This window comes from Siniperca chuatsi, linkage group LG1, assembly GCF_020085105.1.
Source record: "Siniperca chuatsi isolate FFG_IHB_CAS linkage group LG1, ASM2008510v1, whole genome shotgun sequence".
NCBI classification, from domain to species: domain Eukaryota; kingdom Metazoa; phylum Chordata; class Actinopteri; order Centrarchiformes; family Sinipercidae; genus Siniperca; species Siniperca chuatsi.
Genome location: NC_058042.1, coordinates 14,671,590 through 14,687,890, shown reverse-complemented (window position 1 = coordinate 14,687,890; position 16,301 = coordinate 14,671,590). Strand labels below are relative to the sequence as shown.

At 39.4% G+C, this 16,301-nt stretch overlaps 1 protein-coding gene across 1 annotated transcript; it reads left to right on the top strand.

Annotated features, from left to right (window-relative positions):
• Positions 1–103: 103 nt before the first annotated feature.
• slc17a6b (solute carrier family 17 member 6b) lies at positions 104–15,998 on the top strand. The gene is made up of 13 exons (XM_044194300.1): positions 104–489; positions 597–757; positions 2,243–2,498; positions 3,473–3,591; positions 5,442–5,556; positions 7,148–7,235; positions 7,356–7,442; positions 7,945–8,087; positions 8,260–8,409; positions 9,087–9,219; positions 9,582–9,692; positions 11,537–11,664; positions 12,680–15,998. The coding sequence occupies exons 2-13, from the start codon at positions 684–686 to the stop codon at positions 13,019–13,021; spliced, it is 1,746 nt and encodes a 581-aa protein (XP_044050235.1). The 5' UTR covers positions 104–489; positions 597–683; the 3' UTR covers positions 13,022–15,998.
• The last annotated feature ends 303 nt before the right edge of the window (positions 15,999–16,301 follow it).

Sequence of the window (16,301 nt, the reverse complement as noted above, 5' to 3'; positions counted from 1 at the left end):
GCGACGGAACTATACCCCCCACACACACACAGTGTTTTATGAAATTACTAACAGATACAGATTCATATATATGCATTAGCATGTTATATTTTGACTCTGGCCTTCATTTCTGCTGAGCAGCTGGCCAGATGTTGGACGCGGAGCTGCTGTCGCTGACCTCGGTGCTGAACACGACGTCAGATGAACCTGCGCTCACCACAGGAGACACGATACAGCCTCACTCCCTCTTTGATTTATTGAAGCTACTCCAAACACTCACATCTGAACTTAGAGTTATTTTGTAATTTTTATCATTCATACTCTCCTTTTTTTTTTTTTTGGTTTGATGCGGACACAGATCCACAACCCTCTAAGACGCTGGCTATCAGTTTCACTCCTTTTCGTTTTCGTCGTGATGGCACTTGGCGCGGCTACTGTACGCCAGGCAGGAGACGAGTTGGTGGTGGATGAAGGCGCACAGCTCGTTTGATTCCCCGTCTTTACGCGAAGGTGTTTTCGCTTGAGCATTTTCGTTGTGAAAATTAGACTCGTTCTTTTGGACCGTCGCCTCCCTGGACTCAGATTTATTATAACTTCGTTTGTTGTTTTCCTTGTAGCCGCTGCAGTCGGCCATCCTGCGCCGTAACATGACGACTAAGCAGTAAAATAATATTGAGAAATAGGCCTACACATAGAAACTGGATATGGAGTCAGTGAAGACGAGAGCCACGGCGGGGGTGAAGGAATTTGCGGGGAAGGCCCTGGGTCAAATGCACAGGTAAGGACAGGCATTTTGTTTTTTCATCTTGATTGGCGCGTGCCACTTTCTCGCGTTAAAGTGTGATTATGTGCATGCTTGGTTTTAACCAGACACGAGTCACGGTGCTGTGTAGGGCTGCAGGTCACCGAAAATGTGTTTTACAACTTAGAGGGATCTCTAGTCACGCCTCTAGAAGTGAGAAGAAAATTATGCAATCAAATGTGTGTGTGTGTGTGTGTGTGTGTGTGGCCGGATGAAAGCGTGCTCTCTGTCAGTCCATCCTGATGCAGGGCCTGTACGTGAATCTCATTAGCAGAAAGGTTATACAGGACTTGCAGGCCACGCGCGATTTGTTCGGGATTCATTCAGAATTTACAGCAGCGCATTTCACATTATCTTTAAAACCAGTGACGCACACATAATGATAAACCTGCAGCCTGTGTCTTATATTAATTTAAAATCATCAATTTGGCTATTTCAGCCGACAGGATTTATATGGGGTTTCTTTAGACATCTTGCTAGTTTCTGCATCTGCAACTGAATAAATTAAAAACGTAGACTTCCAGCTATATTTAGATCATCCCCCTGTGAATTCATCTTTCATGACTTTTAAAGCATTTTTTTGGGGGGGGGGTTACCTGTGCGCAATTCCTTAAAATAGAAATCCAGTAAAAACGAATGCAAATTTATTGATGGGCAGCAGAAGTTTGGTTTCGATGAGGCTCTCAGAAAAACGCAGTTGTTCCGTATTTTCTGAGGCGTAGCCTCTAAAAGTCAGACCTTTGATTTCACCACAAGTCACACTTCAGTCTGCATTTCATTCGATTCTTTTCCGATCACAATTAATTAGCCCTGTTGCTTTTCATCCGTTTGCAGACACCGGAGTTTAAGTGTTTAAATGATTATCATTTTGCAGCCTGAATTTGGACAAACAACGTGTGGCGAGTAAATTTGAACTTTGGGTGGGGGGGATGCCCACAGACGTGTGTCTGGAGGCTGGAGCCGCTGCTCGGTCCCGTGAATGCTAATGAGTGTGGAAGTGTGCTGCAATGCGGTACAGTCAGGGACATGTTCGCCTATTTTCAGCTCTACACACTGTTTTTTCGTGTCATATTAATTTCTTAAGTGCAAATACAGATGAACGTATTTGGTTTTAATTCGTTGCTCATGTCTCTTGAATCATCTGACTTGGACCTCATAGATATGTGTAAAATACAGTATAGAGGCCTCACCACCCGTACAGCTGGCCGATTACAGTGATTCTGTGAGAACTGGCTCCTGCATTTTCTTGACTGAAAAGACAAGAAATCTCAGCTAGGCAACCGAGCTCCCAAGTATCCAGACCCTAATGAAACATTCATACAAAATGGAAATAAAAACGGGCCTCCTTAGAAATATTTTCCATAATAGCAGGTATTTTAGATTTCCAGGGTGCATCATCTCACGTGATGATATTTTATCAGGGGACACTTGCTAGACTCTGTCCTCACCTGGCTGTTGCAGGGTGATAGAGAGGAGACAGAAAACCGGGGACGTGATCGAGCTGACGGAGGATGGGCGGCCCCGGGAGGTCGCGGAGAAGAAACCCCCGCTGTGCGACTGCAAGTGCTTCGGTCTGCCCCGCCGCTACATCATCGCCATCCTGAGCGGCCTGGGCTTCTGCATCTCCTTCGGTATCCGGTGTAACCTGGGCGTGGCCATAGTGGGCATGGTCAACAACAGCACGATCCACCAGAACGGCAAGATCATCGTCAAAGAGGTGTGGCGACGGCAGCGAGCACTGCTGACGCAAAGAAAACCACGTAGACCATGCCTCCAGACACAAGACACCTGGTTCTTATTTTAGCAAGAAAAGGAAAGGAAAAAAGAGGACAATTAATTCCTCCACACATGAGATACATAGATAATAGGCCAGGCCTACTGTCACATTAGAAATAAAAATCACTTCCCAAATCTCAAACGGTCCCCAATAATCATGGCTGAGGAGCTTTTTCTAAATGCAACTGGATATTTGTGCATAAGAAATGCTTTAACAGGCCTACGATATTTTAAAACATGGCCAAATCATTAATGCGCCATAGAGGTGATGATCCTGTTTTATAATGTCAGCTTGCTTTTATAGTTTACTCTTTGGATGATATATGATGCAATTTTAAAAAGATCAAACGCATCTCTGTATCCTGTTTGTGTCTAAAGTTTAAATCATGTAGAAATGTAACAGCTGACCGACGTTATTCTAAAATATAGCTTACATTTCCGATTTGCATGAAAGGGCAAATATGTGCAAAGTTAAAAGGCACATGCATCTTTAAAAATATGTCTCAATATGTGAATTCACAGTAGCCTAAATATATGTATATTAGACAAAATGGATGCATGCATTTATGTTTTTGCGTTTAGGACAAATATTGACTGAATAAACTCATCTACATCCAAAACACACAGCTATTTAGTTTTCACACAGCTTCTCAGTAGTTTTTCTTTGACAGTGCAGGACACGTGAATGAATTTTGATGATCAGATCAATTCCACCTGATCGAAAATAAACCGTTGCAGGCCTTTAATAAAAAGGCCTGAGTTTAAGATCAATCCAGTCAGAGAACACGTTTTTCGTTTGTTTATTGAAAGATAGCCTAAAAATGTAGTAGCCTCCAACAGAGGTCATTTAACAATATTCAACGTTAGTGTTGCTTTTCTTTTTAAAAATAACTTGTTTTACATTTTATCTACCAGAAAGCCAAGTTCAACTGGGATCCAGAGACGGTGGGACTGATTCACGGATCTTTTTTCTGGGGTTACATCGTGACACAAATCCCGGGAGGATACATATCCTCCAGGCTGGCAGCAAACAGGTAGGCGGCCCTCCCCGTACATTAGGCTACCATAAATAGCCTACAACACAGCGACATGAAGCATAATGATTTTTATGATTTTTGGCCTATTCACTGAAATAACTGAACAGCTGGCGTGACTCTCGCTTCGTCTCACTCTCATTCTTCATTGTTTTCTTTCTTTATTTTAAAAAAATTGCCTACGTAGGAAACGAAAATGAACACATGGGGGCTTGGATATATTTATTTAGGGGGGGGGAGAAGTCAAACACAGCCAAGGCCAGACATAAAAAATGGCGTCATTCTTGGCTGAATTATGAATTGGATGAACAATTCACAGTTATAGGCTGAGTATCAAGGCAGCAGACAGTCAGCTGCTCCGAAGTGATGTAGAGCTGCGGGGAGGGCACCGGGCTGGCAGGCCTGCCGCTCCCGGTGTCAGGGCTTTCTGCCACCTGTTAATGAGCTCCCTGGGGGGAGCCGGGTCTAATCTGTCGCTCTCTCAGGGCGTGGAGACCAGACCCTGTCTTGTCGCCAAAGGCTTTAATTCTCACGAGCACTGCCAATGCGTCACTCATCATATTTACGTTATATTACAGACACTATAACATTAATACCACGGTGCACATTTTAGGGTTTGAATGTTGGTATCATGGCTATAAATTGCTCATTTAATCGTTAGTGGTACCACCACCATAAAGGCAAAATGCTTCCGCTTATAGCTCAACACTTGAGGCCCAAATATTGAGCACGCTATGACAATGAACGTTTATAAATGATAAAAAGGCACAACTATAGCCTAGCATTACCTAATAACAATTATTTTAAAAAAGTGCAGCCAGTAGCCAAATTTTAATGTAGGCCTATCTATTTTTTAAAAACATGTTTATTTTCCTGCATCCTCGTTGTCTGTTCTTCGTCCTGTTGATTGACACGAGGATGTAATCGAATCAGTCGGTCTCGTGCCCAACAGTAGTCTCAACCGGATTAGGGCTTGCCCCCACGTGCAGATGAGAAGGGCGGGCGAACGTGACAGAAATGAGAAATAGCTCGGTGTTCATGGACGGCCCTGGCCCACCCTGCGCCTGGTTTCACTTGCGCACCTGCTCCCTCGCGTTAAAAATAGATTGAAAAATAATTATGTTCTTCCTTTCCTCTACCTTTAACGACGAAACAAAGAAGAAGCATCATTTTCTAATGATTCCTTGCAGCCTTCTGGCTAAACAATCAGTGCTTCAAATTGTGCGATTTTTAACAAGCAACAACAGATATTTAGCAAAGCCATAATACGCAAATGTAAAAATAGCGATCAATAACGTCAAATTAAAATTCAACCTCATTCACTCATGAAAAACATATTTCTTGGACAGTACCGAAGTGAAAATGGTTGCTAAGCGAGACATAGCCTACGTATCGAGGTGACTGTTAATGGGGCGTTGCTGCTTGAATATATTTATTTCTCTGACGTCGGAGGTGGTGCAGGACCAATCAGAACCGAGGACAAAAAAACCCTACGAACTGCGTCGATGCGTGCTCTTGTTGCGTGCAATGATGATTAAGCACGACTGAGGTTTTAAATGTGACAGCTTTCTGGTCTTTCCAAAAGGAGATAAAGACAAAGAGACGTTTAATGGCCTTTCATGTAAAATATAAATTGATCGTGTTTCATTTTTTTTAGAAAAGTAAAGTGTAATTAAAAAACCTCAAGACCAACAATATTTTATAATAGGCTATTCTTGTAAAAAAAAAGGATATTTCATCTAATGTGATGTTTCAAAGAATGACACACATTCTGTTCAGTTGAAATAATTATGAGGGGAGTTGCTATATATATAAAATGCTATTTTTAAAGTACATTTTATCATTTTCAGGGTATTTGGTGCAGCCATTGTCCTGACCTCGATTCTCAACATGTTCATTCCCTCGGCTGCCCGAGTCCATTATGGGTGTGTCATTTTTGTCAGGATATTACAAGGGCTGGTGGAGGTAAGAGGATGTTAACATCTAAAGGTGTATCACTTTCTTTCTTTCATTAAGAATCGCAGTGTGTGATGAATTTAGTGTCATCACGATTAAAAATCAGCCTTGAACGTATTCTCACTATTGATAGAACTTAAAGGTTACATATATCTGATGTGAGTTTCTGTTATGATGCCTATCAATAGCTGGGGATTTGAAGAAATACACTATACAAAGGGGCTTCCTGCAAATTTTACTCCATGAGAAAGCAAAGGAAAGACTGTAACGTGCACTGGATGTTCAGCCAGAGGAAATGTGAGACGAGCTGTATTGATCCAGTCCACTACAGCTGAGTATTTGTGGGATAGTCCAGCTTCCTTTTTTTTTTTTTGCTGTCACTCTTTGTATCCTGGAAACACGACAGCAAAGTGCTGGTAGACAGATAGATGAAAAGAAAAACGCTGATTGGCAAAAGCACATAAATCCACTGGCTTCGTAGTGAAACATGACACCCAGATATGTGCCTGCTGCACAGTAGATCTTGGCATCCATGTAGATCTGTTGTAGAAACAATACAGAAAGCTGATACTACAGTTCTTACATATGCAACTATAATAGACATAATAAAATGTAAATTTAATGAATAAAATAAGTAAGAGATCGATTTTTAGGACAAGGGCATGTCTGACAAAAGGTTTTCCATCTTATTTCAGTGTTTTTGGACAAATTGTATCGAATGCTTAGTACTGATGGTAGATAATTCTTTCATCAGTAGTCCAGCATCATATAACATGTTGCAGCACATCTTTATTGAAGGCTAAATGACAGCTTTGTGGAGAATAAATAAAAACAATGTAATATAATAATCTAATATTTCATCTCTTAAAAGCTGGTCACACTGCACTGCTCTCCTAAATAGTCCATGCATATGATTGTATTTTACGTCAACACGTTTGTTCAAATTAGTGGCTGATGAACATTTAATAGCTGCAGGGCTGCTCTGCCGCATGAACAGCTCATCAAGTCCTCTTTGCTCATGGCACCTTGCAGTTTGTTCATGTTAATTACAAGGGTGAAAATGTTAATTTATGTTAGTTATTATATCAGATATCTGTTGGTTCATGTTCACATCTAAAAGGGTAATCCCTCATAGATTCTTAGTCTACACTGAACTCATTATGATGCCTTTATAATGTTTGAAATGGATGTTTAAAGTGGGAGGAGTTTTGTTTCTATTTATATACAGATTTTGAGACCATTATTCACTGGAACAATACTGTGTTGGATCCATCAAATTAATGGGTGCAAATTAATGAATGCATGCAGCCTACAATTTACAAACCTATGTATATATTTTTAACACATCGATAGTTTTGGATTTAAATCATTGTGCTTGAGGGAACCAGTCCCCTACTACTTCTTGGAAAGTCAAAAATAGCCAACACGGTGCATCGACCACTCTCATTAAATATATACATTTCCAAAACAAACTGTTTGTATCAGGAAGACTGGGCGCTCAAAATCAGAGGCTAACATGGTGTCCCAGTCTGCTGCTAACTGTTTTTGCATGTTTCTTCACCATGAATTAATGCAGACTGTTGCTGTGTGGTGTGTTTAGGGAGTGACCTACCCGGCCTGTCATGGTATCTGGAGTAAGTGGGCTCCTCCGCTGGAAAGGAGTCGTCTGGCCACCATCTCATTCTGTGGTAAATACTTATCTCTCAAATTCTCCTATTGGCATTTATAATTTGGGTTCAGAATTGATGTGTTGCATATTACTGTATTGAGCTTCCGAGCTTTGACTCCTTTGTCTCGCCGTCTGTCAGGCTCTTATGCTGGTGCTGTGATAGCAATGCCTCTGGCTGGGATCCTGGTTCAGTACTCAGGCTGGTCCTCAGTGTTCTATGTCTATGGTAAGATTGATTGATGTGGGCATTCGTGTAATATGTGTGTGTGTGTGCCGTTGCACAGGGATTTGGGAGATGAGGTATAATTCTGTGGTGAAATGCTGACAAAAAGTATATATGTGTCGAAAAATGTTTTTAAGGTGTTTTTAAAGTGTTTTTAAGGTTGAAACCTTAAGAGTTTGACACTCAGAGAGTCCAGTGAAAGTCAAATGGATTTATCCAGGCAGACTGTGTATTGATTTCCTCCCCCCCGTTGTTTTGGTGTGTCAATAAATAACCCCCAATCTCTCTCTCTGGACTGAATACAGTTAGCTTTCCGGTCTGGGTTTTATTCTCTCAGGCATTTTGGAAAGATCAGGCTGCCAAACACTGTGTGTGTGTGTGTGTGTGTGTGTGTGTGTGTGTGTGTGTGTGTGTGTGTGTGTACTTACTGCTGAGGTAAAAAAAAAATAGTACTTCATCTATAATTATCTAAAGTTCTAATGTGTAATCTGTCTGTGATATGCAGGATTCGTCGGCATCTTCTGGTATATGTTCTGGGTCCTTGTGTCTTATGAGAGCCCTGCTGAACATCCTACCATCACTGATGAGGAACGCTGCTACATTGAGGAGAGCATCGGAGAGAGTGCCAAGCTAATGGGTCCTTCAGAGGTGAGGGGATACCCTCTAGATAACAACCTGGACTTCAGAAAGACAATACATATAATTTACTCCACCCAGTACTGTTTGTTTTCAATCCTTTGTGTTGTAAAGTTGTCAGAGAGACACTATCAAACAGGTAATGTATATTTATGTGTTAATCCTTTGTGATAATCTATTACAGAAATTCAAGACCCCCTGGAAAAAGTTCTTCACATCTATGCCTGTCTATGCAATCATCGTGGCCAACTTCTGCAGGAGCTGGACCTTTTACCTGCTGCTGATTAGCCAGCCTGCGTACTTTGAGGAAGTGTTTGGCTTTGAGATAAGCAAGGTGAGCTCACAAAACAAGTCTGTGAACAAGTGACAAACAGTGTGTTTTAGAGCCAGACATTTTAAAGCTGAGCATGTGACTTTTGCTCTTGAAATGAATCATTATCAGAATCAATGTCAGTACAACTAGTGGCCTGTGGTTCTTTCTCATGAACTGGTATATTATATAACAAGGTTAGCACAGCATCAGTTTACAAAGGATACAAAAGATTGTCAAAGTGACTGCTATCACAAATTATTTGACACTGATGTTTAAGAATAATAATAATGATTCATGTGGAATAAAATACAATTTGTAATTGTAACTGTAACATCAGGTTTAAATTAGCTAACAATGCATTAAATGGCAACATTTCCGTTTAATATTGCATATGATCTCTTACAGCCCCTAAAAACCTTATTATATATTTTATTATAGCATTTATAACATTAAATATTCATGATTAAATAAGCAACAATCAAAATTAATGCTCGGGAAAAATCTCTTTAATTTATTAAGAGATTAACACTCAGACACTTAGCTAAACTCTCTCTATTTACTGTATAGTGCGCTACATTTACCTTTATTTGAGTGTCCGAATTCTGAGTGTGAAATGTATCCACTATAGTGCCCTCAGAAATTCTCACAATGGAACAAAAAAAGTAAAGTAATGGTTGATTTTCTGTATGTGGTTGTAGGTCGGCATGCTGTCTGCCCTGCCCCATTTGGTGATGACCATCATTGTGCCCATCGGAGGCCAGCTGGCTGACTACCTACGCAGCAAGAACATCATGACAACTACCAATGTCAGGAAAATCATGAACTGTGGAGGTGAGAAGTCTGAACCGAGGATGAAATATCATTTTCCACACCTCTCCCTGCACAGTTACAGGGTGTTACTTTCATGGTGTTAGATCCATTCTGCTCTTTTTTTTTTTGGTTGCTCTTCACTGCCAGAGGAGATGGTTGTGTTTATATTTTTGTAAAAATCTATCTGTTCAATACTTATACACAAGTTGACTCGTTGATTGTCACTGTGCATTGATTTCATATCTGTCACTCACGTAATTGAGTGCAGACCATGTATCGTGCTTAATTCAATTGGCACTGTGATGACCAACAGCCCGTGGCTTTGTGTGTTTCTCTGTGTGTCTCTGTGTGTGTGTGTGTGACCTGCTGTCTGTCTCTGTTAGGATTTGGCATGGAGGCCACATTGCTGCTGGTGGTAGGATATTCCCACAGCAAAGGGGTGGCCATATCCTTCCTAGTGCTGGCAGTGGGCTTCAGTGGATTTGCTATATCAGGTTAGTACAAGTAAAACACACTTTCAGCTCAATCAGAATATGATTTAGGTACAATTTAGGAAGTGATATACTGTAATTAAAATGATGTGTTCACTGTAGTTTTATTGGATCTAATGTAGTGTGGCTTTGTATAGTTTAGAAAGGCCAATTGATTTAGGGAGTCTAAAAAAAGGCCAACAAGCCACATTTGAAAGGGAATGTGAATATATAGAATACTTTTCACAACAACAGTTGGTGTTACTGTACTGTTCTAGCATGATTTTCAAAATATTCCATTACTTAGTAAAGTGAACAATGAAATTCAAAGGTGTAGTATTGATGAATGGTTCGACATTTTTGGAAACTTTCCTTAATTCCTTTCTTGCTGAACGTTAGATCAATACCACTCTCATACCTGTATGCTAAATATGAAACAGAAGAAGAAGGAGGGAAATGGGGAAACAGCTAGCTAGTCTAATGGTGACAAAATACACCTACCAGTATCTCTAAAACTCACTAATTAACATGTTATATCTTCTTTATTTACTTAATACAAAACCAAAGAGTAAAATGACAAGTTGTGGTTTTACGGGGGTCATGTGCCGGACCGTTTTGTGGCCGGGAGTGAGAAGACCTTTGGACAGAGCCAGGCTAGGCCAGGCTTCACTCTGCTCCCAGTCTTAATGCTAGTCTCCTGGCTATAGCTTCATATTTACAGATGTGAGAGAGGTATCGATCTTCTCATCTAACTCTTGGCAAGAGAGAGGACAAGTGCATTTTTTAAAATGTCAAACTACTCCTTTAATTTACTCACAAATTTTTGTCAGTTTAACTGAAATTGGGCGATTTTTTTAATATCATTTTGCTAAAGGTTGTAAGGAAGTTTCATACGACCACTAGTTTGAGTTGTAGTGAACTAGTGCAACTACCAACTACTGTATATCTGTCTAAATACGGAGAAGCTGCGTTCGAGCAAGTTGCGTTGTGTTGTTTGGGTTTCTGTACAAACTGAGAGTATGTACAAGTGGTGAATAGTGGTGAAACTAAACTAGAGTTCCTTTGATGATAAGATTGGATTGTTGGTTTGTATTTTCTGTCTGGACTCTTTGACATGCAGCTAGTGTGGGGATTATAAGATATTATAACAAACATTGTTGAAATGTATCTTAAATTACATACAATTTTGTTAACATCCCAAGCAGTGGTATGTTTGCTGTTATTTGATAATATGATGTTGCAGATGCATGTAGTATTGAGTGTTCTTTTTCAAATTTTATTTGAATCCCAAATAACACCAGCACTAAGCTTAATCATTATTAGCAACGTAGCTAAAGACTTCCTTAAAACATCAGATTTCAGATGTTATTTGTAACATGTGTTCATTGACTGGCAAAATGAACCTTTCAGCTTTCTTCAGCCATTCATTCAACAGATCTTTTCACGTTTATGCTTAGTTACAGAGGATGAAGAGGTCTGTGACTGTGTACAAAATCAGTTTCTTGCCTGTTGTTCTTGAGGTTTCTCCTGGAGTGTTTAATAATTCAGCGCTAGCTGTCCCGGGGGATTTGCCAGGCAGGCAGTGTGAGGCAGCTCGCGAGGACACATATTCATTCAGCCAGCCAGAGTGGGGGAGGAGGAGAATGTGTGGCGAGTAGCTGCCTAATTCTGCAACAAGATGGTCACCATTTGTGCTGCTTTTATCTACAACTGTGTCCTGCTTCTGTTGCTTTTATTGCTTGATACATACTGTCACAGTGTTTCCCCTCAATTTGGAATTAAAATCTGGTTGCCTGTCCTTGTCATATTTCACAAAGGTAAAATTTATCAACAATGTTTTCATTTTATGTTTTTTTTTTCTCCATAAGGCTTTAATGTCAATCACCTGGACATCGCTCCACGCTATGCCAGTATCCTAATGGGCATCTCCAATGGTGTGGGTACCCTCTCTGGGATGGTGTGCCCACTGATTGTTGGCACTATGACAAAGAACAAGGTAAGGGGCTTCAAAATTGAAGATCCTCTAAGTTCACGTGTGCAATAAGTCTTAAAGGAGACCTAAATGAGTCGGCAACACTTTAAGTTTATAAGCAGTACACTAAACATTTAATAAATGGTTTATAACACATGATAACATAGTTGTAAGCGGATATAACTGTTTATTAATGTATTTGTCAACAACTATAACTCCTCCTATGAAGGAGGTATAAACACATAATGAATGACAATATAGTAAGTTTTAATTGTTGGCAAATAGTGTACATACAAATGATTATAGCTGGGTTCAACTACACTGTAGTGTGTCATGAATGATTTATTAAATGTTTATATACTGCTTATAAATGCAAAATATGGGGGGTTAAAGTTAAGTGTTACCAAGAAGTCTAATCAATAAACGCATTTTTTGTTCTCAGCAGCACTCCTGTGTTGAATACGACTATAGCTGATTACAAAGGCATTTCTAAGAGTTTATAACAGGCAATGCAGGCATAATGATTTTGGGACATGGTGTACTTTTTTGGTGTCCAACTCTTCATTGAAGCTACAGTATATGATGTTCACACGGGGTAAAATTTTAAACCCAAGACTCCATGTTTTTTTTTTATAGCTGCACCACTAAATGGAAATATTATAGATTCACAAAATACACATTTCCCCAAAATTCAGCCACAAGGCTGCACAGGGTCACAAATATGCAGCTTTATTTATTAATAGCTGGGAACTGTAGTGTTTTAGCAAACATTACTCAAACATTGTGCATTTGTTGGAGACTATTTTCAGCTGAGGTATACAGTATGTTCAAGGTAATGAAGGAACATGTAATCCAATTTGTTTTAATAGTTTTTGGACAACAAAGTCTCAGGCACACAGACAACACTTGTTAGTAGGATCTATTCGTTGTTGGTTTTAGTTATTTTCATTGGATTTTCTGACAATACGAAAAATATAAAAAAAATGTCAAGACTTTTCCTTTAAGGGTTAAAAACAACTTTTTTGTCCTTCCTCTTCAGACTCGGGAAGAGTGGCAGTATGTGTTCCTGATTGCCTCCATGGTGCATTATGGGGGTGTGATCTTCTATGGGATCTTTGCGTCGGGAGAAAAGCAGCCGTGGGCCGACCCAGAACTGACCAGTGAGGAGAAGTGTGGCTTCATAGATGAGGACGAGCTGGCAGAAGAGACGGGCGACATCACTCAAAGTTACGGCGCCTTTGGAGGTCCGGCTAAGTCGTATGGTGCAACCACACAGGTGAATGGAGGCTGGGCTGCAGGCTGGGAGAAGACGGAGGAGTACGTCCAGGAAGAAGCACAGGGAGGAGGCTACGGATACAGGCAGGATGAGGGATACTCCTAGACCAAACACACATTCACCGACACATGAGTAGACTTGTTTTCCTGAGTGTGCATCAGTTTAGTCATAAAAAATATCAAATAACAAATGAGAAACAAGAAAAACTACAATCCATTGTTGTATTGTTTGCACAAATTCTAAAAGTAAATCTAAAAAAAGTATCAACTTAATGTAAAAATTACTAAAATGTATAAAACATTTCAAGATATTCGATTAATAGAGGTGTAACACATATCAAATTGGCAGTCTGTACATGTATTATTATGCATATTGATAATAGATATATTTATTTGGAGTGCAATTGTGTGTAAATGTGAACATTTTCATTCCATCAGCCGAGGCTTCCTGACAACACTGAAGCCTGTAGGGTTACATAGAAGCTGCCCATCCGAACCGACCCCTTATTTATTAAATTAACGTCCTACAAGCCAGCCATTACAGTGTATAAATATGTCACTGCACAGCATTGTAAACTGAAACTAGACACTCTGTTGATATAGATTGTACCGTATCTCTCCTGAATGCACTCAGAGTAGTGTGTCCTTTTAATGCACAGTATGATGATTTTTGTTTTCTCATCACCGGCTTCTGTGTGTGTAAAAGTCCTTAACATGTAAGTGACCTGGTGTAGAGATTTAAAGACGTGGCATAGACTTGTGATGACTGTTTGGTTCCACTTGCATAAAAGGTAAAAATGTATGTCAAATCTTCGCTACATGTGATCCATTTTGTAACTCGATACCTCTGCAGCTGAGCGTTTGATTTTAGCTTTTAGCAACTCGTCACATCTCTGCAGTGTAGTGCAGGAGTAAAGCCATTCTCATTATCATACTACTATACAAGCCACTAAAAGTCTAGTTGTACCAATGCATTGTTGGAAGATTTGTCTTAAATAAAGCATATATGACATAAAACAGAGATAACTACAGAGTAAAGATGTTTAAGAGTTTATAGACAAAATTTAGGCATTGTTAGACCAAGAGATTCATTGTCGTACACGACCATGTGAAGGGTTTGTGCAATGCAAAGACTAGCCAAAATCAGTATAAGAGTCTTATTATATTGTTGCAGCAAACCTAATAATGTTTAATGAGTGAGAAAAAAATTAATATTTAAAATAGTGTGAAATACATGATCAAAGGGATATGTGAGTCATTTTTTATGCTAAAGCCCTGAAAACGAAGTATTTCTCTATAACATCAAATATTTATGAGTTAAAAAACAACAATCAAAATTTTAAAAAGCCTCTTTACGTATTTTTTGTTAACATTTAAAAACTCTGCTTCATCAGGACTGTGGTTTGGTCAGATTTGATTGACAGGTATCAAACTACTGTCAGCTGATTCTGATTCAAATGTTGCCTAACTCTGATTGATGCACAGAAATACGTAATATCACCTTTTTCCAGCTGAGCCCCGCCCACTTCAAACCAGTGAAAAGAGCACAGAAAAAGAAGAAATGCAGGAATCTGTCATGTCAAATAACCAAACCTGTGCTGACTTTAGCAGAAATTTGAGTGTTCATTTGGGATCCCATTGTGGGAGAAGCTGATTGAGAAAATATGTTTTCAGGGCCTTTAAAACTAATGGGAGAGGAGTTTAAAATGTCAAATGACATCACAGAAGTTGAAGTGAACATTCCCAAACAAGTATTTTAATGTTTACATATATCTATACTTTGCATTCTCCAAAACAGATTTCTATTTACAATTACAGTGACAAAACAGCAGGAGGGGCAATCACATTTGTGTGCAATTTGGACAAATGACCATTTGTCCATTTCCTTTACAGAATGGAAGTGAGATGAGATATTTTATGAATTAATGTATAATGTAATGACATGTCTTTACCTATGGGAGTCTGGTAATGAAATGTGTTTTAAGCTCCCGAATAGAAAGAACAAGCAAAGCACCTCCAGAATTGGTTTTGTCCTCATTCTGCACTTATACTGACAAGGTCTGAAGGGGGCCAATTTTGTTTGTCACTTGTCTCTGGAGACCTTAAGTCAGCATTTCACAATATAGATGTGTGTGGATGTGTATTTATGCATGGAACAAAGTGAAATTTGTAGTATGTCCTTTTTTTTTTTGGTTTCCTTTTCTTTCAAACTTATTTGTCTTTGTCTCAGAAACTGTTACTGATGCTTCAATTTCTTTGCACAATCAACCAAAGGTGAAGAGCAGAGCTGGGTTTTAGCTGGAAGTCGAACATTTTTAAGGCAGTACAGACCATCAGCAGCGAGGTTCCAGCGTATGGACCCCCAGAGTGCAGGTGGCACCAAAACATTACTCAGTGTACAAAGCAATAAATCCATAGTAACAGTTCTGGTCAAATGTCATGAACAGTCATTATGTAACTGTTTTTTATGCATTTGCTTAAAAGTCTGTTTTTGTGATAACAACTGTAGAAAAAAAAACAATTGTAAAAAACAAAACATGGAAATATATGTATTAAAATATAGTAATAGTCCAACACAAACGTCTTTGACAACAAGGAAGTGCAAGGAGTTTGTGACAGGGCTGCTCACCAGATGAGAATGATAAAACGAGCTCCGTCTGAGAAGCGGACGCTCTTTCTCTTCATGTTTTTGTTTTTGTTTTGATGTGGTCCACTTGGGACTGTGTGCTGTTGTCCCAGCCCCACCCTCTCTTTCCTCAGTGTTTAGTTTGATTAATGTTCTTCATTCATGGCTGGACCCTTGTTGCCCTACTTAACCACATGTACCTCCTCCTTACCCTGTAAAACCCTGATTTCATTGTCACAATATTCATCGACATTAAGGATGAAACCTAAGTGACCTAAGGTGATTCTACATTTTCAAAAATGACAAATGTGCAACCTGAAGTAGTAAAAAGTTTCCTGTTTTTGTGCCTCTGAAGTTACAGTGTGATTGTATGGCTTCTGTTGCTTTGTAAATTGAGAGGTTTGTTGATGTCTAAATGAAATACTCTATATCCTGTTTTGATAAAAAAGCAAACAAATCTGTGTGTCCCGAGTATTTGTATTGATAAAGGAGAACAAGTAATTAAACTATTGTACTTTAAGGAGGTTTAATTTAACCACTTTGCCCACTGTAACTTTCATGTTCACATAAATGCATTGTTTCTCATTACAGGTTTCTGTATTAGAGGATAGAAGACGTTCAGATAAATAGTGTTACCCTGCATTTTATAGTCAACATGACAGATTTAATATGCTACTTGTACGCAGGATGTAACAATGTAATTTTTGAGACCTGATTGCCAAAGCACGTCTCTTTGTTGCTTGATTTGATTGGTCGATTC

Coding starts and splice junctions, on each gene's coding strand:
- slc17a6b (XM_044194300.1), top strand. CDS start 684: ATGGAGTCAGTGAAGACGAGAGCCACGGCGGGGGTGAAGGAATTTGCG. Junction 7,236..7,355: donor GGCCACCATCTCATTCTGTG/GTAAATACTTAT, acceptor GCCGTCTGTCAG/GCTCTTATGCTGGTGCTGTG. Junction 11,665..12,679: donor GCACTATGACAAAGAACAAG/GTAAGGGGCTTC, acceptor CTTCCTCTTCAG/ACTCGGGAAGAGTGGCAGTA.